The sequence below is a fragment of the Amblyomma mixtum genome, chromosome 3 (genome assembly GCF_055824585.1).
Source record: "Amblyomma mixtum isolate Tamu chromosome 3, ASM5582458v1, whole genome shotgun sequence".
Lineage (NCBI taxonomy): Eukaryota > Metazoa > Arthropoda > Arachnida > Ixodida > Ixodidae > Amblyomma > Amblyomma mixtum.
The window spans coordinates 275986637-276012520 of record NC_143014.1 but is presented as its reverse complement, the minus strand read 5'-3'; the positions used below and the strand labels follow the sequence as shown (position 1 = coordinate 276012520).

General features: G+C 48.5%; 1 protein-coding gene across 1 annotated transcript in view; it reads right to left on the bottom strand.

Moving 5' to 3' along the window:
* Positions 1 to 19059, bottom strand: part of LOC149354956 (uncharacterized) — a 53340-nt gene extending 34281 nt beyond the window's left edge. The window contains exons 1-5 of the mRNA XM_089576045.1: positions 19047 to 19059; positions 18780 to 18935; positions 16912 to 16988; positions 14952 to 15077; positions 11431 to 11509 (exon numbers count right to left, since the gene is read on the bottom strand). Of these exons, the coding sequence (XP_089432171.1) occupies positions 11431 to 11509; positions 14952 to 15077; positions 16912 to 16988; positions 18780 to 18935; positions 19047 to 19059 (451 nt within the window). The remainder of the gene's footprint in view (positions 1 to 11430; positions 11510 to 14951; positions 15078 to 16911; positions 16989 to 18779; positions 18936 to 19046) is intronic.
* Positions 19060 to 25884: the final 6825 nt, after the last annotated feature.

The following is a 25884-nucleotide window of genomic DNA, read 5'->3' as shown; positions in this document are numbered from 1 at the left end:
TTTAGCCAGCGCCTCCGCCGTCATCTCCCGCTTTTGCGTATGGTGTTCTGGGTGCATGTTGCGGGGAGGGGGGAACTATGATATTCTCGCGACTTTGTGGCGGTAGGGCGAACTTGTCGCTATTCCCCGATCGATTTTTCAGCTCACCTACCCCAAAATGGTCCGGCCCATACTCGTCGTACTCAGTCTTTCAAGCTGGGCGATTCGCACCGCCTCGGCGAATCCAGTCCAAATATTATGCTCCCTCATTTCGAACAGGTGGTCTGTAGAGGTGTACATGCGTAGAGCCGGCGTCCTCTTGACAAAATGACTAATAAGTACGTTGATCCTATGTTTCTCGTTCGCCGTAATATCGATGAACGGCGTGGCGTAGCAATTTCTGCTAATAATGCGGCTGCGTCAATTTCAGGAGGCTACGTTCCTGAAGGCCACTGCCCTTGACCTTGACCCTCCTGAAGGTGCCTGTTACTTGCGCAGCTATGGCGAGTTTCTTGATCGTTCGTTATAGCTGTCCTCTTGGATAAAGAGTCCGAGGATCCAGATTTGATTAAGTTTCGGCACTGTTTTGCGCTCAACTTTACTTTCGAAATTCCAGTCGCGCTTGCACCTGAGCAATTTCGGATTTTATAGGAATAGTTCGGACTTTTGCGTGGAACACGCAACGACCTTTTCGGCCGCATAGGACACCTGTGGGGTTTTTAACTGGGGAGATAAATACATTTTCCCGTTCAACTGCGGCTGACGGTTCAAAACCGCCAGATCCCACCCCGTAGTCGCGTATGCTACCGAGCGCACGCCGACCACGGCGGGCCTTACTCTGAGGGAACAATTGAACGACACTCTGGCTGACACACACAAGGCATTTATTGCTACAACAACAATAACGCCGGGTAGCAACAAAATACGCTGAGGAATCGAGTACGTCCGACTCACCAGCACGGTTACGAGCTAATGTCCGCCGATATTTGGGCAAGGGATACTCCGCGACCGGGCAGGACGAGATGCGGGGAAACGTTCCTCCCCACGAGGCTTCTCGCCAGAGGGCGAAAAGCGGAGGCTCGCGCCGAACGTCAGCGCGCGTCCCGGTCCCGAGCCAAAGAGGGCCATCTCCCGCTGCGCGCGCACCAAACATGCCATCCGTGGCGCTGGCGTCGCTGTTACGTCGGCGCCCTCCCTTTTTAGACAAAGTAACTAACACGGCTAAGGTGCATCGCGGGGAAGCGAGCCACAGGGGACGAGATGAGAATGGATTGCAGGGAAGCGAATTCCAGAGGACGAGTAAAGTGCATCCTATGGAGGAGTCTCCTGGTCTTCATGCACTTGAGGCAGGTCTTGCAGCGGAGCTCACGCCGACAGTGTCTATGCAGACTTCCGCTGTATTCTGAAGGCGGAATGAAGGTCTCCGCTGGGACGACTCGCATGGCCCATGGACTCCCTGTCCGCAGGCCCGCGCAGAGAAGGCCGGTTGAAAACTGCAGGCGAAGGTTCTGCAGTAGTCGCCAGGGTAACAGGAGCCGGAGGCGGCTGTTGTCTGGTCTCGCTACGGCTGGCTGCCCCGCATGGATGCGCCAAACAGGTTACAGGCAGCTCCGTCGCAGCAGGCGGCAGCAAGACGTTCTGCACTGGACAGCAAGCCGGAGTGGCTCCACTGGATCTGCAAGATTTCCGAAACACACTCTGCATGCCTTTAATATAGGTCGGTCACAAGAGGGGAAATGGAAATGGTAAAGCTCTGAGCATACTAAATGAAATTAAAAATATTGCCCCAAGACACGAAGCACTACCACCGTGGTACGCTCTCCCCACAGTGTGTGACGTTACACTAACACACCTCAGGAAAACCTGTACGCCACACGACCATATAATACAAGAATATCGAGCACAAGAAGAAAAATACAGAAATTACACTGCATTTTATACTGATGGGTCAAAAACTCATGCTCAGGTAGGAAGCGCAGTAATACAAGGAAAAAATAAAAATGCACTACGAATGCCCTCATGTGCTACAGTTTTCAACGCTGAGTGTTATGCCATTTGCGTTGCGGTACAGAAAATAACAAATGAAAACATCAAAAACAGCATCATTTATACAGATTCACTCAGTGTCCTTACAGCATTAAACTCCAAAAATACCACGGAGCCACTGATAGGAAGCATCATGCACAATATTGTAAAGGTCACAACACAAAAACATGTTATAAAATTCTGCTGGGTTCCCAGTCACGTTGGCATTAGGGACAATGAGAGAGCTGACATGTGTGCTGCACAAACGAGAACCATGGAAATAAAACATGTGAATTTTCCTCCTAGGGATTACATGAAATTAGTACATAGCAAGCTAAGAGCCCAGTGGCAAGCTTCTTGGGAAAATGAAGGAAACAACAAGCTGCATAGCATAAAGCCCATTTTAAAAGAATGGAAATCATGCCGCCATAAAGAGCGTTTTATCGATGTAATTTTATGTCGGTTACGCATAGGTCACACACACATCACCCATAACTTCTTATTAACAAAAAAAGACAAACCTGTGTGTGAAATGTGTGGGGAGGAGCTCACAGTAAATCACATTTTAATTTCTTGTTCGCATCTCGAATAATTTAGAAAAAAAAAGTTTTAACGGTATTTTGCAATGAACACATTCCATTTCATCCCGCATTGATTTTAGGCGAGCAAACACTTGTCGAGTTTTCACTTGTTTGTAAGTTTCTAAAGAAAGCCAGTGTTTTAAATCTATTATAATGTAACCTCTATACACTTGACATAACATCATCTAACCTTGTGTTTGGCGCATGACAGCCATAGTTGGTTATGCACCATAAAACCCCATACCACTAACTAAATAAGTAACAAGGGCGTTGTGGCTCAATGCTGAACTCGCTAGCAAAACGTGTCGGGCCGCTGTGCAAACGCAAAGTTCGAGCGAACAAAGCCCTTTCTTGAGTTGAACGAAACAGCTCAGTTCGTGCGAGGTTACAAAACGGGTGGGCAGCAAAGTGCGCCCTCTCTCAACACCACTGTCCGATGGTCGTGTCTCTTCCATGTGCAGGCAGCCTTGAAAAGCCTTAGGCCTCACTACTATTGTGACCATGACCCTCAGCAAACGAAAGACCCGAAACGGGCTACGTGCGCACAGCCGCGAGGCGACATATGCTCTGTGGGGTGGTCATACCATGCTCATTGCACGAAGCAGTTTCTGAGCGGTTGGCACCCACCGTATCGGATGGTTTCGGAGCGCCCGCGGTTCCCAGCTGCAATACCAGCGAGCTCGTAGCGGCACCCGTGGCCGCAGGAAACCCGGAGCCGCGACTCCCAGGGTCGAAACGGAGACAGTAGAGAAAATATATACAGAAAACTCGGACCACCCACGCGGCTTCCCTACTCACTCGCTTAGGGCTCGGAAACTCCGCGGGCGCTAGGCCTCGCTGTCCCTCGATGCGGACCAAGTGGTTCTCGTGCTGAAGAAACTCCCGAGAAAACTTGACAAAAACTGTGCTGAGCATGTAGAAAAGTTCAAACACCTCGCGCTCAAGAAAACATTCTGCAGGTCATAGTGACCAAAATTCACGCTAAGCTTGTCAATTCAGGATGTGGGTTCCTAAGTGGACACAGGCCACCACCCACCGCGGGTTCGAGCTTCGCGCGAGCCAAGGGCCCCGATCAGCCGTCACCACACACCACTGGGACACCGATGCGGCGCACTCAACCTCCGCTGGGAGGAGAGCGATTCGCCGCAAAGAAATAGGCCTCCAAGTTCACAAAGGAGACGTTTATTCACGTCGTCCTTCAGCAGTACACACACACTCAATCGTCACCCCGTCCCGGGGGCGCGCGAGGAGCAAGGCTCCGCTGCGCGCACGAAGCGACTCGAGCAATGGGCGACGCTAGCACGCCGCTGCAGGAGAATGTCCCCGCGGCAGTGCTGTGATCTCTCTCTCTCGTGTCGACCGTTGGGCCGGTTGCGAGAGAGAGTGGGCAATCAACGCAAGGTACGCCTGTCTGAGGTCGCTGGACCCCGAGTGACAGGCTCGAGCCGCTGCAGGTCAGAGGACACGTGCGGGCGAGCTCGAGTAAGCACTGGTCCGAACGGCAAGGCCGGCACGGACAAACAGTAACGTACGCACCTTACGCTGTCTCGGAGGGATCTCTCTCTCTCTGGGCCCCGCTCGGACGGTCGCGGGATCCGCGGCCGCCAAAACGGGTCCCGGATTCCCGCCAAAAGGCGCCAATGGCAAAGGCCCTTGGGGAGCCGGGGCGGAGCTGTGGCTAAATGACAGTGATTAGTCACCCAGCCGCCTCTCCACCGCCTGAGGCGGGAGCAAGGGAAAGAGGAGAAACAACGCGGGCGGCCGGCACAGCCGCGCAAAGGCGACGGCGGAAAGCCAGATTCCCACATCCCCCTCTCCTTAAATGCCCTCCTACCCATCGGCAAAGCACGCGGCCAAAATAAAGAAATCAATACACAAAAAAAATAAGCTACACTTCAGTTCCAAAATAAAGAAATGAATACACAAAAAAAAAACTAGATACACTTCAGTTCCAGCCACAACAACGTAAGAAAAAAAACAACACAAACAAAGGAAAACAAGGCAAACAAACAAACACGGGCATACGCTTCAGTAAATCAAAACAGCTTGCAGATTATATACACGGTTCACAAGGAGACGTGAATACAACTGTACAGCTATGTTACAGGTGGATGCCAGCCTCAAAGTTCGATGGCGCGGCCCAGTGGGCCGGTCGGCGACTCACCGCTCGCAGACTTCAAGTTGAACGCGTTGGGAGGGCCGACGACTGATGCGGTCTTCTTTCCGTTGATGTAGGGTGCGTTGATGACGACGGGGCCGCGGCAGGGTACTGACCTCGCGCCCTTGGACACGACATCACGTTCGGGCACAAGACAGTTAGTGCCCCCCCCTTCACGCCGGCTGAAACGGGCGAGGACGTTCGGCGGCGTCCTGATGTGTAACCTTGGCCACAGCGAGGGGTCCTTCTCATCCTCGCGCTCACGCAGAAGCACACAACGGCACAACCTACAGGCGTCGCCTTGGCTCATGGTTACGCGCGCACACAGTCACAGCCACAAACACGCATACACCGGCACGTGCGCGGACGCTGGTCGGCGACAACGATCCCCTCATCAGAAGCGTCCAGAGGCGCCGCGGCGAGGGTCAAAGGGTGCACTTTCCGCCCTCCCATCGTCCCAAACGCCCCGCCAACTTCCCCTCCATACGGGCCGCACAAAACTCGCACCGCGACACACGGCTCCTTAACGAGCCAACCACCCACCGTCGGGCCGGAAATGAGAAAAGGCGCCGTACAAACGACAGGCAAACTCTGCGCTTCAAAAGATAAGCGCAAGAGAGAGCGGCTGAAGTATACATATGTACAAGTCTGGTTAAAAAAAACTGAACGCCAACGCAGACGCATGTTACCTATGTACATCTCGGTACGTTAGAACGAAAACAGACGTACAAGCGGGGAAACGAAAATGGCTAGAAACTGACTCAAACAAAAAAAAAATAAATAAACTGATAAACACACAAGGCTGGAACTGAGCATGCTGCAAAAACAAAAAAAAAAACAAAAAAAATAACACACCGTGCTTCGCCTAGGTAGGGCCTGACGAGAAAGCTCGCCAGCTAGCTGAGGCTGCGTGCCTTCGGTTGCGGAAAAGTCCGCCGTCCGGCATCAATCACACCGGTGACCCTCGCCTCAGATTGTACCGGTGCTCCGTACGCTTGCGTTCCGCAGCACCAGTTGTGCCTTTGCGCTTGCCTTTGATACCAATGGGTACCGGCGCAAGCTCGTCAGACCGTGACGCGTAGGCCTTCAGGTCATTGAACCCCTGCTTGCTCCTGGGGAAAGGCCCCATCAAATCGCAGGTGGCCATCTGCCACGGACGCACACTGTCAAACGGTTTCATCATTCCAGGCGGCTTGCCGCCCCGTGACTTCACCGCTTGACAGACATGGCAGGAACGGCAATAGCGGAAAATGTCACGCTTCATGCCAGGCCACGTCACCGAATGACTCAGTTTTGCAAAAACTTTGGAGCCACTCAGATGACCGGCCAGTGGTTCGTCATGAGAGAATCGCAAAAGTGCGCCTCTCAGACTTTTGGGGATAACCACCTAGAACGGGTCGATGGACTCGTCATCGGTGGCTATGTACTTCAGCACGAGCCCGTCATTGTCCAGCAAATATGAATCCCCGGGGTTCGCCGCGACACACGCTGGCTTCTGCCCCCCTGCGCCCGCTACAATACAAGTAGCGTCACGACGCTCCGTCTCCCTGAGACCGTCGCTCACCTCGCGACAAAACGGGTCATTTTGCTGGGCTTTCAGTAGCTCTTTAGGGCTGAAAACGATTCCAGTCATCCCAGAGGGGAGCCTGGTCTCGTCCCCACTCAGGTTTGCAGCCAAAATTTCCGTTCGCGTCGGCACCTCCGAGGCGCTCACGCAGAGCTTTGCCTCTCGTCCGCTTTGCGAAGCGCTGCTCGCCTGGTTAGCGGAATGGGTTAACCCGTTTGCGGGTTCCCCCTCCTTGCCGCCCGGCGGCTCGTCCGCTGTTTCGCCCCCTCCGCCTACAGGCGTCAAGGCGCCGCTGGCGAGTGGGGCACGGGATAGCGCGTCAGCTACCACGTTTGTGCTCCCCTTTCGACACTGCACGGAAAAGTCGTAATGCTGTATCAGGAGAGCTCAGCGCGCCAGCCGACCCGCAGGCTCGCGGAGCCGCATCAGCCAACTAAGCGCACTGCACCCCTGCCTCAGTGGAGGCTTGGGTGGGCTGCACGAACGAGGGAGGCAAGGCTCCTAGTTCGATGAGCGGCGTGGTTTCCACAGGGAACCGGGCCAGCGCCTCGCCGTTCCCAGAGCAGAATTGACTGCTCGCGGGGCACGGCTGCTGCTGTTCGAAACTGCCGGTTGCGGCAGCGTGACACGAACTGCTTTCGCACTGGGCGGAAAGCATGCACAGCTGAGGCATGTGACCAGCGGATGCACCGCAGGGTGCTCCCGGTACAGCTCCAATGGGAGCCGCGTGGTCGACATTTTGGGTTGTGTCGCCGTAAACCCCAATGGGGGCCGCGGCCAACCACGATGTCTAGCTATTCGTAGGAACAGCAGCCAGCGGATAAAACGACGCTACAACTCCGTAGGGAGCCGACATGTAGCTGCCGAGTGCCCCGCTGGGGGTGTTAGACATGGTGCGCAAGCGTGATCGTCAAGGCGACCTGCTCGGCTAATGTGCCATCAAAGGCGTAAGCGCCAATGACTTAGCACGTTGGTCGCCAGTTGTGGGTTTCTACGTGGACACAGGCCACCACCCACCGCGGGTTCGAGCTTCGCGCGAGCCAAGGGCCCCGATCAGCCGTCACCACACACCACTGGGACACCGATGCGGCGCACTCAACCTCCGCTGGGAGGAGAGCGATTCGCCGCAAAGAAATAGGCTCCAAGTTCACAAAGGAGACGTTTATTCACGTCGTCCTTCAGCAGTACACACACACTCAATCGTCACCCCGTCCCGGGGGCGCGCGAGGAGCAAGGCTCCGCTGCGCGCACGAAGCGACTCGAGCAATGGGCGACGCTAGCACGCCGCTGCAGGAGAATGTCCCCGCGGCAGTGCTGTGATCTCTCTCTCTCGTGTCGACCGTTGGGCCGGTTGCGAGAGAGAGTGGGCAATCAACGCAAGGTACGCCTGTCTGAGGTCGCTGGACCCCGAGTGACAGGCTCGAGCCGCTGCAGGTCAGAGGACACGTGCGGGCGAGCTCGAGTAAGCACTGGTCCGAACGGCAAGGCCGGCACGGACAAACAGTAACGTACGCACCTTACGCTGTCTCGGAGGGATCTCTCTCTCTCTGGGCCCCGCTCGGACGGTCGCGGGATCCGCGGCCGCCAAAACGGGTCCCGGATTCCCGCCAAAAGGCGCCAATGGCAAAGGCCCTTGGGGAGCCGGGGCGGAGCTGTGGCTAAATGACAGTGATTAGTCACCCAGCCGCCTCTCCACCGCCTGAGGCGGGAGCAAGGGAAAGAGGAGAAACAACGCGGGCGGCCGGCACAGCCGCGCAAAGGCGACGGCGGAAAGCCAGATTCCCACAAGGACTAAGATCATTCCTCAAACCGGACAGTCGTCCATTGTTCCACGAGCAGAAGCCACGTTGGGCGCCAGATGTGAGGTTTTTATTTGCGGAGATAAGTACGTTTTCCCCGTTTAACCGCGGCTGGCACAATTAAAAAACCGCCGGACCCCACCCCATGATCGCGTACGCTACCGAGCGCACGCCGACTACGGCGGGCCTTGCTCCGAGGGAACAAAGGAACGGCACTCTAGCTGGGTGAAACAAACAAGGCATTGATTGCTACAACAACAATAACGCCAGCTGACAACAAAATACGCTGAGGAATCGAGGACGTCCGACTCACCAGCACGGTTACGAGCGAATGTTCGCCCACGCTACGGCAAGGGACACTCCGCGGCCGGACAGGAGGAAATGGGGGAGAACGTTCTTCCCCACGAGGCTTGGCGCCAGCCGGGGAAGAGCGGAGCCTCGCCCCAAAGTTCAGCGCGCGTCTCCGTTCCCGAGCCATTAGGACCGTCTCCCCCGCGCGTGCGCGCGCAGCAACCTCGTCATCCATGGCGCTCGCGTCGCTGTGACGTCGTCGCCCTGCCTATTTAGTTAAAGTAACTAGCACAGCTAAGGAGGGTACATCTCTGCAGAGTCGGAGGGCAGGGCGGAACATTGAAAGAGTCGGTGCCGCCTCAGGGTGCTAACAATGGATTTGACTGATCTCGATACATTTTCAACGACTACCAAATCGCAGTGCTTCCAGCACAGCGCGGGAAAGGTGAGAGCGGTGACTACATAACAAACTTGCTTAAACTCTAGTTCTCGTGAATATTCAAAAGGTCGAGCAGGCACAGCTCAAAAGACCATCTTCTTTCTTGCATATGAGCACGGCGGTTGAGGGTGAGGTTCAGAAGTTCAAAAAGTTCCCTCCCAAAAAGTGGCCATAGCTCATTTTAACAAAGTTTTAAAGGCAATACATCGTTGCAGGCATTAAAAAATTTTTGTTTTTGTCACTTCCATAGCCAGCAATTCTAGACAAAAGCATTTTTGAATGGGAAACTGTTTATGAATGCAATTTTTCCTTATAATGTAATCTTCCATGATAATATATCTGCCGACCACTCGACGGGGCTTTGAATTTTTTTTGCTATTAGCCTTTTTGCCATCGTCAAAAGCGTTCCCCACCCCCACGCACCGCTGCGTTGGCTCCGTGGTTACGGCGCTCGGCTGCTGTCCCGAAAGACGCGGGTTCGATCCAAGCCACGGCAGCTGAATTTTGATCAAGCCGAAATTCTAGAGGCCCGTCTGCTGTGCGGTGTCTTTCACGTTAAAGAACCTCAGGTGGTCGAAATTTCCGGAGCCCCTCACTACGGCGTCCCTCATAGTCTGAGTTGCTCCGGGGTGTTCAACCGCAATAAACTAACCAATAAACCAACCAGAAGCATTCCCATTGGTTTCCTATGAAAGTGTTCAGTGCTCGATGCGAACAATAGAAACATGTTAAACAAAAGATTTTGTTACACATCCAAAGAATGGATCATTATTTGCAAATTTCCGTAACAGCATCTGCCAATTTTTCAATATTAAAAACGTTTTCCTGAGATGTTAAATATTTGTGCCAAAACGCAATCTGGTTGAGCCTTCTACAGCTTGAAAGATTTGCCATGAAGTCAAGCGATTAATTTCCCCATGTATTACCCTCGCGACCGTCTGCACTGTTCTGCACATTTTTTGCATTTCTGCTCGGGATTCCAGTTGAAGGCCTCCTTCGAGTGTCGGTCAACAACTGCTCCCTACAGCTATAATTTTTTTACTAACAATTTATTTGAGCATCAGTTCTCTGTATTCTTCCTATAGTGCTAATTTCATAAAAATATTTCTCTTTGTTGTTTTACATACCTCTACCCAGAATGATGCAGTACATTACCACTACTGGCTCTAATGGTGATGCTGCCACAAGGCTGTGGGCATGAGAACACAAACAGATTATTGCAGAAGCCCACTGTCGTCGATGCGGCGACTGTTAACTTTAGGGCCTTTCACAAGAGTTACGTCACCTTTCTTGCCCAGGAGACCTCTGTTATCCTAAGATAAATGTCTTCAACACCCAAGCAGTCTATGTGGATTGCTAATGCAGCGAACAAGTAAATTTTTTTCCCTTTAGAGCACAGCGAGGCCCCTTCGTGATGCATGGACAATTAAGTGGCACAATGCGTAACGGGAATGTTTTTTGGCATTGACCTAGTGTAACGAAACCGAAGATGCCCCACGTTGGACTTTACAATTACATCGCCAATCACATTCTCTCCCACAAATGCTCGCATCGAACGCAGATATACAAGACTGCTTCTCCCTAGCTGTAATGGTCAGGAAATTGCCACACTAAAAAATTATGGGCGTGCATAATCATCATTATGTGGTTGCATTGCCTAAGCATTAGGTATACTTCTTGCTTTTCTTTATTTCTACTTAATGTTCCTTCATATTTTCATATATATTTTGTTGTGTATTATCTCTTGAACAAATAAATAGCAGCGCAAGGAGACGAGGACTGGACGAGACAACAAGGACGGCGCTGAACTTCCAACTTTTATTTCCAACGAATCGTGCGAATATATATGCACTCTGAACAATCCGGCGTCATCATCAGTGCATGCGCAAATATGTCAGCTCTTTATCAGAAAGAGTGATAGAAGCGGAGCTAACACATGCTTCTCCCCAATTATAAATGAACTCTGATTCAAAGATTTTGCGTGTTACACGTTGATTATTCTTTTTTCTAATGACGGTGCTAGCAAGGTCTGGGGAACATTCTTCGCACGTGAGACAGTGGGCAGCCAGAAGTCCTTCAAAATCTTTTCCTTTAAGGGCATTATCTACGTTTTTGGCATGTTCCATCAACCTGTCATTCACGCATCTCCCAGTTTGGCCGACATAAGTGTTTCCACAGATTCACGGAATTTCGTATACCACGCCCTCTGCGCATTCAACAAAGGGCCACTGATGCTTCTTCTCACAGTTCATTTGCTTTGCTGTCTCGGGATCAGTCATCTTGTACAGCTTTGACAGCTTGTGAGGAAGTTGTGCCGTCCTTGTTGTCTCGTCTAGTCCTCGTCTCCTTGCGCTGCTATTTATTTGTTCAAGACATGTAGCAACACGCCCAATTTTCCACGTTAGTATTTTCTCGCTCTTTGCAGCAAACTGCTGAGCAACTTGCTGCGCTCTTTCCTTAGTCATTCTTGGTCATTTTTACTTTCACTGAGCTCTGGTAGCAATTATTAGCCCTTATCAATTTTACAATCAATTTCTTTTTGTTCTTCCCATGCTAGCCACCTTCCCGGCCTCATCTCTTCTACCCTATACTTCGAGAGGGAAATTCCTCGCTGCCCATTTTGCCACCAGACAACCATGGCAGGTGGATGGTAGTGGCACGTGGCTCCACCTGCCAGGTCGCACGAGTCAAGTGTGTGCACCACAAGGCTGCCGGACAACGACGGACACTTTTTCATGGTGAGGCCTGAAATGCTAATTCTTTCAAATACATTGAGCACTACAAACCACCTACGAGGAACTGAATGCAAGGTTTGGGGAGGTGGCTTCACAATGTAGTTACGGACAAAAGTGCGGGGTATGTGGGTTTGCAGGAGAAAAAAGATTTCCGTGCCGCCTCACCAGTCAACCGGCTGTTAATATTCCAGGGGATGCAGCACACATGTGGCCTCGTGATTCAATGCTGTTCATTAGTGTGTTTGGCCAACTACGAAGAAATAGTTTCCGTCGAACCTGCATGCCGCAAGCTTTTATGCACACTTAAGTAATAATCACACGCATAACACAATTTTTTAGCACACAGTAAATGTTACATTAAACAAACTACAAAAAGTCGAGAATTTGCCATGACTTGTAAAAACAAAGTGTATGGCAGTACTATACGTCATCACGTCTAATTGATTCCGGGCCAAAAATTAATTTGGCTCGAAAGTCTCGGAAACATACAGTGTCGCTCCCAGAAATCTGCTTGGAGAAGTCTTTTCCAAGCGCTCGGTCCACTGCGCTTGATAAAGCTGGTAGCTGCTGGCCATGCATGGTTGCAGGTTCCAGAGGACGACATCACCAAACCCTGTGGCCAGTAGCTGCAGGCGCAAGCATGCTGCGGCTCCAGTGGTGGATGTCCACTGGTCTCTGCAGGGCCGCCACACAACCACTGTCGTCCAACGCGGGGAAGGCCCTACATTCCAAGGGTCCGCCACATAGCAACACAAATTCACATACTAACGAGATTTGTCATGTAGTCACCACAGAACACTTGCTTTGGTCCACCACGTTGTAATGTGTGAAGCAACACTTGTTCACCTTCCACCTATACCAGCACACAGCTCAAAGGAACAGTGGAACTTCTGGGAATTATGACAAGCATTTGATATGTGAATAGGCAGCACAGTAACATTCTGGGTTTTGTGGGTTCCTGGTGATACTACAGAGCCATCACTGAGGCATGTCCTACATATCTGGAACATCCCCATTGTGCAAATACAATGTGTCGTGGACCACGGTGTGAAAACCATATTAGTTGAAGTACAACCTTCTATTGCCCAATCTCCTGACTCCGCATCCCGCACAAGACTTCCCCACCTCCCCTGACACACAAAAACATACTTTATTAAAACAGTAACTGAGGTTGAGGCTGAGATACTTCCAACAGAATTTGTCAAAAATACACAGCGCATTCATTTTGTGTCCGGCCCATGCCCATGGCTTGTTTTACCTCATAGCATTCCGAATCTTTCGAAGGTGACCACAGGTCTTTGCCTAAGCAGTGCTGAGCACAGATCTTTGACAGGGCAGAAACCTCAGATAAGCAGCCTCGGATAAGAAGCACTTGACCTAGGTCAAGTGACCTAGCACCGTCATCACATCCTGGCCACCGGATTGTGAGCAAACTGGCCACTCTGGCAGGAGGGAGTTTAATTAATTAATGGTCGCAAGGAGTTCCTCGGGAAGAGCAACATATGTCTCAAGCCCCACCGGTGGCAGCACCTGTGATCATCGGGAGGGGTGTTATGAGGGCTCGCAGAGATCTAGCACTTAAAGTCGAGAATGAGCAAGTCTGCAGATAAGGGCAGTAACCGATAAACGCTGTCGCGTGATACTTTTGAGGCAGAGCTTAAGTGTCCCCTTCAATTAGATACCGTATTTACACGATTGTAAGTCGACTCTAATGTAAGTCGACCCCCCCACATCACAATTGTGAAAAAAAAAAACTTGAGGTCATTTAAACTTGGCCTTTATTAGTAGAACTAGAACGCGACAGTACTATCCTGTGGCCTCCGCTGATCACCAGCCGCTATCGGCTGCCGCACGCGGGAGTGCCCGTGGGCACATTCCAAAACAAAAATGTCTTAGTCACTGTGCTACTCGTCCACACTTGCTCCATCGTCCTCGCTAGCGCTGCCGTCGTCATGTAGTCATGCAGTGAAATCCTGCACTTCGCAAAAAGCCACATCATGATATCGCGAGGAACAGCTGAAAATTTTGCCTCGTTGTAGCTGCCACTCCTGTATCACTCAGTGCGAAGGTCGAACTTGCGGCCCGGCGCGCAGTTCGTTTCTTCGGCATAAAGAATGACAGACATCTTGAATGTAGCCGCGAACGAGCGCCGGTCGCTTATCAGACCTGGAGCACAAATGACGAATGACGAAGCACTACATTAAAAACTTGTGAAACGCGGCCGGCAGTAGTCGAATGCGTCAGAGCCAGAGAGAAATTTCGCGCGAGCGGCGTCGGCTCTTCCTTCGGCTACCGACACTCCCTGGTGCCGCTGCGGTTCGGAGGGGGGTGCCGCCACGATTGGAACAGCAGCCCTTCCATCAACTACCGACGCTCCCTTCGGCGCCGAGTGCGCGGTTGAAAGTAAACAAAAAAAAAGTAGAACGCGAAGGCGTTATCGGGCCGCCGCCGCTTATCAGCATACGCAATCTGCGGCCACGTGCGGGGAGTGGGTTGGTGCTGGTTTGCTGCTTATCGACAGCCACCATCAGCGGGCCACTTCGCGCGGGGGCGGGGATGCCGGTTCTGCGTGTTGACATAGCTGCTCAAGGCAAGAACGACGCGACGGAGCCGCGCAGCAAAAAATACAACCACGCTTGTCTCGTTTGTCTCGCCTTTATTTATAGTGTGATGCTTTGGTTTCGATTGTAAGTCGACCCCCCACTTCGGATTTTCAAATTTTGAAAAATGGGTCGACTTACAATCGTGTAAATACGGTATTTTGTAATGTGTTCAGTACTGTAATGTGTTCAGTACTCTAGTACTGAGCAGAAGGAGGATAAGGAGAATGCTAAAGAATGGGAGCACTGCAGGCTGCTGCATTGCAGGAATGAGCATTTGAACGTCAGTAGCTTCTTTTGCAAATCATCGGTGTCACATTGCACTTATCACGTGACCCTTGGATGATGTTGGCAACTTTTCAATCTCAATCCTTCTATCTCATTTCGCAGAGTGTGTGACGTTTCAGATATGTCAGAGAGAAGCTTGGATATTTATATAAGTAATCGAAAGAGTTTACTAAGCTTGCTCTAAAGTAATATTTGATTTTTCTTCGTAACGTTGCTTGAGAATTGTTCCCACAACACTGTAGAAGTATGTGAATATTTGCGCCTTTCGTGTATTCAATCGAGTTTTGCATTTGCATATACATTCAAGGCCTTGATCACTATTTGGCAACTGAACAGCTTTGGCATATTATTTTGAAGTGCTGAAAAATACTCCTTTGGTCACAATGAAAGAAAAATGATAAAATAAAAAGAACATTATTCTTTAAATCTATTACACATATTTACTGCTCTCAACATCAATCCAAACAACTGTCGTTTGTCTACACTCACACTGAACAGGTTGAGCTGGTACTTGGGCACCACGACAACCAGGTCCACTCGGGCGACCAGTGTGACGGCTTCCTGAAGCCGCAGCTTCTTGCTGCTGAGGAAGAGCAGGAGCGCAGGCGTGCAGCTCTGTCAAGCTGCAGCGTCAAGATACCCTCACGCAGACATCCATTATGCCGCTTCAAGGTAGCCATCTTTGAAGCTGCATTCAGGTATACTGTAAGAAAATGTTACGTAGTGAATCAGTTTTGTAGAAGTAGGAGCCATGTGTTCTGCATCCACAGCATCATTTATCACCCACTAGCAATTCTGTAGTAGCACTCAGTGCTGCTGGGAAAAAAAATTACAAGATTGCACATGAGTCTGCTTACGAGCTGAAGACTTCCCCTTTCTTCCATTTCTCGCTCAATTTTTCTTTTTAATTTTTTCTTAATTTTGTTTTTCTTATTTTTTTATGTTCATTTCTTTTTCATTGTTTCTGTATTGTTTTTCATTTTTCAACGTTTCACTCACTCCCTTTTTATATTTTATCTTTCTATCTCAGGTGCCTTCATTACTATCATCGCTAACGCTGTCATCATCATCACTATCACGAGCTCTCACTATAGCTATCATCATCGCTTTCATCACTATCACTGTCTGTAGCACTATATCACTAACTCTAGCACTATTACTGTCAGTGGCTACCATTGTCAATATTACTATTTTTTACTATTTACCATCCCTAGTCTCATTACAAACATGTTGCTTGTCAACTTTTACATTTTATTTTGATTACCATGGAACTAATGATTGATGATTTGTGCGGACACCTGCAGACAACTTCCGTCCATTCCACTTATGAACCAACAAAGGTTTACGCCTTAAATATTGCAGATCGTTTAGCATGGTTTAGTATGGCTCAGCATGGAGTGCCGTGAAATAGAGCTAGTTATGATGGGCACTTAAGGTCCTCACAGCCCTTTAACATAAAGGCCTTTTGCCTAAGAGACTTTTACCTGAGGTCTTTACTAGGAAGACCTTCACCACAAGGCCTTTACCATCATCCTTTACTCTGAAGAAATTTACCTTGAAGGTCTTCATCCAGGTGAATGCTGAGGCTCACCGTAAGGGCAGGCTCTTATGGTGTGCCTCGGTGGCTAATTCGCTTTGGCATTTAGATACCGGGTACGAAGTTGCAGGTTCAATTTTGGACACGGCAGTAAAAGTTTGATTGAAAAGCAACAGACAAACAGTCATGTTCAATGACCTAAATCAAAATCCTAGGCATTGTTGCGAATCCACGAATCACATAGTGCCTCCTCATCAGTGAATTACTAGCACCCCATAATTAAATAGAATTACTACACGCAACGCACTACCGTTAGACGCTATTGTTTGTACGGCATTCATTCGGCAGATTTTACTGGTTGAAGAGACATTAAGGAGGAGGAGGAGGAGAAAACATTTATCGCGACACTGTACTGAATTGGGAAAGGGAGGTGTGGATGGTCATTGACCTGGGTGGCAGTCCCTGTTCTGGGACACCATTGGCCGCCGCCAGTGCCCATGCTCTTTGGACCAGGGCCCGCTGGGCCTCCAGTTCTGAGCTCGACAGGGGCACCTCCCAGGCCTTCCTAATTGGCTGACTTATAACTGCTATATTTGTTTTTAACTGGCAGGCCCACACCATGTGGTATAGGTCAGCACACTGCCCGCAGAATTTGCACCTGCCCATGAATGTCGGGTCCACGTGTTTTAGTTTCAGGATCAGAGCTAGGCAGCTAGGCCTAGCCAGTTACAGAAAATACCAATGTCTTCCAGGGCCGGCCGGTGTGGTCGATTCAACCAATATTGTGCTTCAGTTTTGATGGTAATTGTGATAAAATAGACATGCATTGGTCACCTCCAGTCTGTCCAGCGAGGTAGTTGAAAGCCATTCCTCTGCAGCGCACAGAACGTTCGCTTGCAGTGCGGGGCTCACCACCTCAAGATCTCTGCCATTCCAAGAGCGACGTGCACCTGTCATGGTGGCTGGTAGCGGCGCATCACAGAGCGTGGCTGCGCGCCAGCACATACCATCTATAGGCATTTAATCAGTTACTCAAATAAAAAACAACTCAGTGTATGGATGATGATCATGATTAAAACTTTATTTCCATTGATGTAGGACGCCCCCTACTCTCTACCCCTGGCATGCGGGCCTAGGGAATGAGTCCTGAACATCCGTGACTAAAGACTGGCGAAAATACACTGGTTCTTCGTGGCTTCAGCTGTCAGGCGGACAGCCCATTACTGGTCGATGGAGAGCTCGCTCCGTAGCAGGGCCTCCCAGGCTTCTCCACTCAATATTTTCCCCAGCACCCAGGGATCTGGCATCGTCCGAAATTTTATGAACGAGGGTCGCCCTCACTCTGCAAGTTTTATACATTTATCGCCTTTCTTATTGTCTACCTGGGTGCAAAACAACCAAAAGAGGTTTCCAAAACTTTTAGCGTTTAATCGTCTCCAGGTGACAGCCTCTTTATTGTTTAAGCCTCGATCCGGTGGTGGCATCAGACATCTTTCTAACAGTAGTTCCTGACGATTTCCACGTATGTTGGCAAACTTTCTTCCATGAAAGAACAAAATGTTTTTTCCCTCCATGCGTTCGTCCATCCCCTGACATCGAGTGGCCGGGTAGCCGGAAGAAGAGATCTCGGGCTAACACGTGGACTGCCTCGTTTCCTGGGACAAATGTGTGTGCTTGGGCCCAAATTGTGGAGAACTTGCGATCGATTTTGGCTGCTGACAGGATGCGAGCCATTTCCAACGCGACCCTGCCCTTTCTGACCTTCTAGATTGCAGTTTTCTTGTCGCTAAGAATCAAAGTAGCCCTTGTTTCGGAGCAAGTGAGCGGTATCGCGACCACCTCAGCCGTATCTGCGTTTCTACTCCTAACGGAGGTGGCAGCGGCTGGTGCACCTTGGCTTTTGGCTACCGAGGTGACCGCCGCCCCCGACCTGCAACTCACTGCGTCCACGTAGGCTACCTCTCCTGCCCTAAATTTCCTGGCCCTTTTAGCTACTACCTCCGCCCTCTTCTCCCACCTTTCCCTATGGTGTTCAGCATGGATGTTGCAGGGGAGGGGGGAACTATGATATTCTCGCGATATTTTGGCAGTACGGCAATCCTGTCACATATTCTCTGATTGATTTTTCAGCCCACCCACTCCAAAATGCTTCGGCCCGTACTCATTGTACTCACTCTTTCTAGCTGGGCAATTCGCACTGCTTTGGCTTTTATATACCCCCATTTCGAACTGGTGGTCAGTAGCAGTGGAGATAGGCCTTTGCTAGGCCTTTACTATGAAGACCTTTACTCTGAAGGAATTTATCTTGTAGGTCTCCAGCGAGGTGAACGCTGAGGCAGACCGTAAGGGCAGGCTCTTACGCTGTGCCTCGGTACCTAATTCGCTGTGGCGTTTAGATACCGGTTATGGGGTTGCAGGTTCAATTTTGATTGAAAAGTGACATTTTGGTTGAAAAGCAAGAGAGAAAGTATTGTGTTCAATGACCTAAATCAAAACCCTAGGCATTGTTGCGAAGCCGCGGATCACATGGTGCCTCCACATGAGTGATTTACTAGCCTGCCATAATTAAATAGAATTACTACACACAACGCACTACTGTTAGACGCCATTACTCATATGATGCTTATTCGGCAGATTTTGCTAGATGAAGCAACATTAAGGAATAAAATTTTTCAAGATTAGAGCAAGATGGTGAGGCCTAGCCAGTTCCATAATATACCAATGTCTTCCAGGGCCGGCTCGTGTGGTCGAGGAATCATACATTGTGCTTTAGTTTAGACGGTAATTGCGATAAAATAGACATACATTGGTTACCTCCAGTCTGTCCAGCGAGGTATTTGAAAGCCGTTCCTCCACATCACGCGGAACGCGAACGTCCGCTTGAAGTACGTGGCTCACCACCTCAAGATCTCTGCCGTTCCGAGCGCGATGTGCACCTCAATCATGGCGGGTGGCGACGGCACACCACAGTTTCCGTGGCTGTGCGCCAGTGCATATCGCCTATAGGCAATAAATCAGTTACTCAAATAAGAAACAACTCAGTGTACGGATGATGGTCATGATTAAACTTTATTTCGAACGATGTAGGAGGCCCCCAACTCCCCGCCCCTGGCATGCAGGCCTAGGAAACGGGGGCTGGGACATCTGTGACCAAAGACTGCCAAAAATAGTGGTTCTTCATGGCTTCAGCCATCAGGCAACAGCTCGTTACTGGTTGGTGGGGACCTCGCTCCATTACAGGGCCTCCCAGGCTTCTTCACATTCAATATTTTCCTCAGCGTCCAGGGATCCTGGCTCGTGCCAGATTGTGTGATTGAGGGTTGCCCTCGCTCTCCAGGTTTTTCATTTATTGTCTTTCCTATTGTCTACCTGGATGCAAAACAACCAGAACAGGTTTCCAATCTTTCGGCCTTTAATCGTCGCCAGGTGATGGCCTCTTTACTGTTTAATCCTCGATCCGGTGGTGGCATCAGACGTCTTCCTAACAATAGTTCTTGACAATTTCCACGTATGTTCACAAAAGTTCGTCCACGAAAAAAGAAAATTTTTTTTTGTCCATCCCCTGGCAGTCGATCTGCTTTTTACCTAGAAGCAGAGATCTTGGGCTAACATGTGGGCCGCCAAGTTACCAGGAAAAATGTGTGATCTTGAGCCCAAATTATGGAGATCTTGCGATAGATTTTGGCTGCAGACAGGATGCGAGCCATTTCCAATGAGCTCCTGCCCTTTCTGATCTTCTAGATTGCAGTTTTGCTGTCGCTAAGAATCAGACTAGCCTTGGTTCCGGAGCAAGTCAGCGGCATAGCGACCTCCTCAGCCGTATTTACGTTTCTACCCCTAACAGAGGTGGCAGCAGCTGGTGCACCTCGGCCTTTGGTCCCCGGCCTGCCACTCGCTGCTTCCACATAGGCTACCTCTCCTACCGTAAATTTCCTGGCCCTTTTTTCTAGTGCCTCCGCTTTCTTCTCCCGTCTTTCCCTATGGTGTTCTGGGTGCGTGTTGCCGGGGAGGGGGGCAACTATGATATTCTCGCGACATTGTAGCAGTAGGGCGAACTTGTCACATATTCCCTGATCGATATTTCAACCTGCACACTCCACAATGCTCCGTCCTGTATTCGTTGCATTCAGTCTTTTGAGCTGGGCAGTTCGCACCTTCTCGGCTAGTTAAGTCCAACTTTTATGTACCCCCCTTTCCAGAGGTGGTCTCTAGAGGGAGAGATAGTTAGGCCCAGCACCCTCTTGGCGAACAAACAATAAGTGCATCAATACTATCTTTCTCGTATGCCCTCATATCGAAGAGCCGTGTGGTGTAGCAAATTATGCTAATGATACACGCCTGCGTGACTTTTAGGAGGCTATGTCTGCCGAGCACAGCCCTCCTGAAGGTACCTGTTACTTGCGCAGCATAGTGTCTAAGTTTCGTAATAGTTCCTTCGTTGTACTCGTCCTTTTGGTTCGAGAATCTGACGATCCTGATTTGATTAACTTTTGGCACGGTTTTGCCCTCAACTTTAACTTCGAAATTCCAGTCGAGCTTCCTCTACCCAGAACGATGCGGTACATTATCGCTACTCGCACTAATGGCGATGCTGCCACAAAGCTGCGGGCATGATAATATCAACGGATTGTTTTAGAAGCCCACTAGTGTAGATGCAACGATTGTGATCTTTACGCTCGTTTACAACAGTTAAGTCACTCTTCTGGCCCAAAAGAACTCGGTTGTCCTAAGATAATTGTTTTCAACTCACAAGCAATCTATGGGGGTTGCTAATGCAGCAGACAAGAAATTTTTTTTCCGATTTGAACACAGTGAGGAATCTCTGTAATGCATTGACAATTAAGCAGCACAATGCATCACTGCAATGTTTTTGGTGTCGATCAAGCGTAGTGAAACTAAAGATGCTCCATGTTGGACTTCATGATTGCATTGCAAATCGCTCTCTCACATGTACACTCGCATCGAATGCAGATATGCAAGACTGCTTCCCCGTAGCTATGGCCGCACTTATTCATCATTCTCTCGTGGCAATGCGTAAGCATTAGGTATACTCATTGCTTTTCTTCACTTCTACTTATTGTTTCTTCGTATTTTCTTACAAACGTTGCCGTGTATTTCTTTTGCTCATTAATGAAAACTGCTGAGTAACTTTGCTGCACACTTTCTTACGTCATTCTTAGTCATTTCTACTTTTGCTGAGCTTTTCCAGTCGTTAATAGTTGTTGTTAACCTCGTACAATCGCGCATACCCACACAGGGGGATTGGCCAAGAACTGGGGTGCAGGGAGAGTTTTTGTGACAAATTTTCTCATCGACGAAAAAGAAAATAATGCTGGGGAAGAGAAAAGTAAACAGAAAGCAAAAACACCAGATTGAAACTGAAAATTCATAATGCACGCAGGCAGGAGATGGACACAGTGATTTGTAGCCGAGAGAGTAATAAAAAAATAATTTTATTAATAGAAAAAAGGTAGTGATAATAACTTTTAATAAAAGTTAGCAAGGTAACTGATTAGACTCCAGTAAAAAAATTTTGAATGGTGGTAAAAACAGACCTGTGGCTGTATCCAAGTATGGTGGCGCCAAACGACAATATTATGGGGCTGCTCAAACTAATGCCAAGCTGTTGCTGTGGCTTCTCTAAAAACTATTGTCTCATCATGGAGATGAGGTGACAAAACAACAAGAAATGCTCTATTGATTCTTGTTCACCACAGAATGCGCAAATGGGAGAAAGCACCAAACCTGACCTGTGCAAATAAGAATTTAAGGGTGGGATCCGGCAGCGCAGCCTAGTTATAGAGACCTCAAGCTGCCAGAATGACACAGGTTCCTGCTTCCTGAATACCTGAGATGCAGGAAATCATCAGATCTTAAATAGATGCAGATGTCATGCTTACCAAAATACTTCTTGAAAATCACGCAGTTGTGATGTACGCTGTAGCCGGGAGGATAGGTAGCAGGGGGCATTAAGGAACGCCCTTGCTAGGCTATCAGCAGCTTCATTGACTGTCACAATGCTATAACCTGGTACCCACATCTTATGTAAAAGGCTGAAATGTGGAGAGAGTAATAATAAGAATGTGTTGTAAATGCTTAGCATTCTTGAGTAAAATGTCATCATAGACATTTTTCATGGAAGACCCACTGATTTATGTACATTTAAAGGTTGCAGGAAATTTTGTGCCAGTACTGCCTGTGGGGTATGAAATCTAGGCCAGTGGACTCCAAAGAAGGAGGTTGGCTGGCAACAAAAAATGGACAAGGAGCAGTAGAAACTTGATTTATATATCCTGAGGTACGCCTGAGCAGTGAGAATTTTATATCTAGATAATAAAGGTGGAATTCGTGCTTCTAGGTAAAGCACGTTGTGGTCTACAAATTTGGAGAGGCCAAGGCACAACCGTACAGCCTCCTGCTCCAAAAGAACGAGCGAGCCAATTTTGTAAACAGCTGTACCAGAAAACCCCACAGATAATTCTAAAATTGGTATGACGTACATAACATAAATCAATAAAAGTGCGTCTCTCCGCATTCCAGACCGGAGATTACTTAATCTACGCAACATGCCCACAGCACGAGCCCCTTTCATTGCGATATGGTCAATGTGAAAGCGCCATGCGAGGTTGTCATCATTGATGACACCAAGATGTTTTAAAGATTGAACTTGAGGAATATTGTGTCGCTGGTATGTTAGAGACAGATGAACGGTATCTTTGATTCAAAAAGCAAAGATAGGACAATTGTTAACATTTATGGTAAGTCGCAAACCAGAAAACCAACTCTTAAACTAATTCAGGTATGATTGTACACGCACATAAAGAGACTGAATATAAGAGGCAGCCGAGAAAAATGAAATGTCATCTGCATAAACGTACGTGCAAATTTGGTGATGGCAGGGAATATAGCTCAGTAGAATATTGAAGAGCACGAGTGAAAGGACTGCCCCCTGAGGAACACCTCTAGTTTGTTTTTATCTTCCAGAGTTGACACTTTTGGGTGCACAAAAAAAAACTCCTGTTTTTTAGGAACGCAGATATCCAAGCAATTAACCCAAGCAATTAAGTAGTATGGAAGCTGCAGAGTCTGCAGTCTTTGCTATAATATGTTGTGTTCCACACTGTCATAAGCTTTGGCTACATCTAATGTAACCGAAGCAGCACTCATTTTTGGCTCCGTGCAAGAAGAATTCGACTCTCGAGGTCGGCGTGTGCATCCCGTATGGAACATTTTTGACAGAAACAAATTTGAAAGTGGCTTAGGACATTTAATTACGTTGGATGTGAATGAAATAGGTCTACTACTGTCCAGAGAATAACTTCTGCCATTATTTTTAGGTAAAGGGATCACTTTGGCGAGTATCCATTCAAGAGGAATGCAAGCATGTTTAACGGAATAAATTACCAGCTGTAATAAAGAGTTTGGAGACTCCTCACAGAGGATCTTTATCATTTTTGATCTTACCCTATCAGGTCCAGGTGCAGCTGGTGGTAACCTCATCGACTATTGAGGAAAGTTCTGAAAGGGTAATCTGTGAGATATACTTAATCTGATTCACTGATGCTACAAACACCGATCGCAAAGGAAGTACAGATGAGAAACGCTTCTCTAATCCTTTGGCAATAGCTTCAATTGTTTCTTGCAGAGTCAATACGCATCAGGGTGGGTAAATTTTTTGAAGCCGGTATCTTTTCCACGCTTTTAAAATCCGAAAAGCGCACATCGGGTTCCTGATTTCGTTAGGAACTCAAAATTCTCAGATTCATAATGGTCTTTTAATCGTGAAATTGTGCATTTAAAAGTAGCTCTAATAAAATGGTACTCATGCCAAAGTTTTCAGGCACGAATTGTGGAGGAGCTACTTCCATTCTGCCTTTCTTCGTCTGTAGTCCTGCAAACAATCTGCATTCCACCATCAGGTTGAATGCCTCCCTTTTGATGTACAGCCGCCGCGGTGGCTCAGTGGCTATGGTGCTCGGCTGCTGACCCAAAAGACGCGGGTTCGAACCCGGCCGCGGCGGCTAGAATTTCTTTGGAGGAGAAATTCTAGAGGCCCGTGTACTGTGCGATGTCAGTGCACGTTAAAGAACCCCAGGTGGTCGAAATTTCCGGAGCCCTTCACTGCTGCGTCTCTCATAGCCTTAGTCGCTTTGGGACGTTAAACCCCACAAAACCAAACCTTTTGATGTACGTATCAGAAATATGGACATCTTACCGCATTCCTCAGTAGCCGAGCATGTCTTTTGAATTATGTTATGGAGCAGAATTAACCGCTGACGCGATATTAGAGTGCAAAGTAAACTGAAACTGCTTATAAATAGCGTATGACTTCAGCTTTGAAGATAATGAAGTTAAGTGGCATTTAACATGAAAAACGGTACGTATGTCATCACGAGATGTACCAGAATCAACTGTCCACTGATTCGAACCAGGAACACAAGGGCTGGAGAAAGTTAATTTAACGCAGATACGGTTTGAGCATGGAGAATATGACCAAGCCCAAATTGATGTACGCAAGGTTGTTATCTGTAACCCAATCGCGAAGCCCTTTGCCGTAGAGATTTCTCTTATATCCCCTATGACACATGGTGAGAATTGAAGTCTTCAGCCAAGAGAACTGATTTCTGACAATGACTAGTAGGAGATCTAGCAGCCTGGTCATCTGCATACCACAAGGGACATAAGCATTCACTAATGAATAGGAATAGCACTCTGGAATTACAAAGCCAACAACTCACAGTATAGAGTAGAGGACTGAAAAACAAGCTTAGCCCTGTGACAAAATTGTAAACTAGTATGAGCAACACTCCTCCTCTTGGCTGTCGATCTTGTCGAAATGAAGAATAATTTTGTAAATGCAAATGTTTTTCAGGTGAAAGCAAAGTTTCTAGCAAAATAATTATGTCTAGATTATGTTGGGAAGAAAGGTAAAGTAAATTTGTTGAAGCTGAAATAAGTGACTGACAGTTCCACTAGAGAACTCATAACACCCCTATTGTTGTGTAATCCGGGCAGCAGCAAACACCTGCCCTAAAGTATTTTCCTTTGGCTCAGAGCCCAGGTGCTGTTTCTTTGATTTTTGCAGAGGATGTAGAGAACACTGGTTAGACATAGAGAAGCCACTGCATTTGAGGATTCGCGTATCTAAATCCACCATCTCTGAATCATTAGTGATTGGGACATCATTTGAAACACCGGATCTATGAATAGGAGAAGCAGCCTTAATTTCTTCCTGGGGTGGAGATATTAGACAAGGAAGGTTGAGCCAGTAATGAAGGCATGGCTGTCATGGCAGAGGTCATTGCAGTTTGCATTGCTTGCATAATCTGCTTTGCCGAGCATCAAATATGCACTCGGACAGTGGATAGAATCCTGTCAGCCATTTTAGCCGTAGAGGCTTCCACAGGAGTCACTATAGCCTGAGAAATAGAAGCATCTTTAGACACTCCTGAACGGGCTGACACACCTGCATAGCAGTGTGCCCTCTCTTTAATTTCGGTTATTGCTTCTTTGCAGTTGATTATTTCAATATTCGTGATTCATGACCCCGACAAGGGCAATCAAAAAATTTGATGCGTGAGCACCCCCACAAAGGCAACATTTGCCATTCTGTTCTGTGCATGAAGTTGATGCATGGTCATTATCAATTTTACAATCAATTTCTTTTTGTCTTCCAGTGCTTACCACCTGCCGGCCTTGCCTCTTCTACCCTGGCACCTGTAGTGGCACCTGGCTCCACCTTCCGTGTCGTGCGAGTCAAGTGTGCCGGACAACCGAATGCAAGGTTTGGGGTGTCTAAGTTCACATTGTGCAATATGGACGAAAGTTCGGGGTATGTCGATTTTCTGAAACAAAAAATAAATTCCGCGCAGCCTCACTAGTATA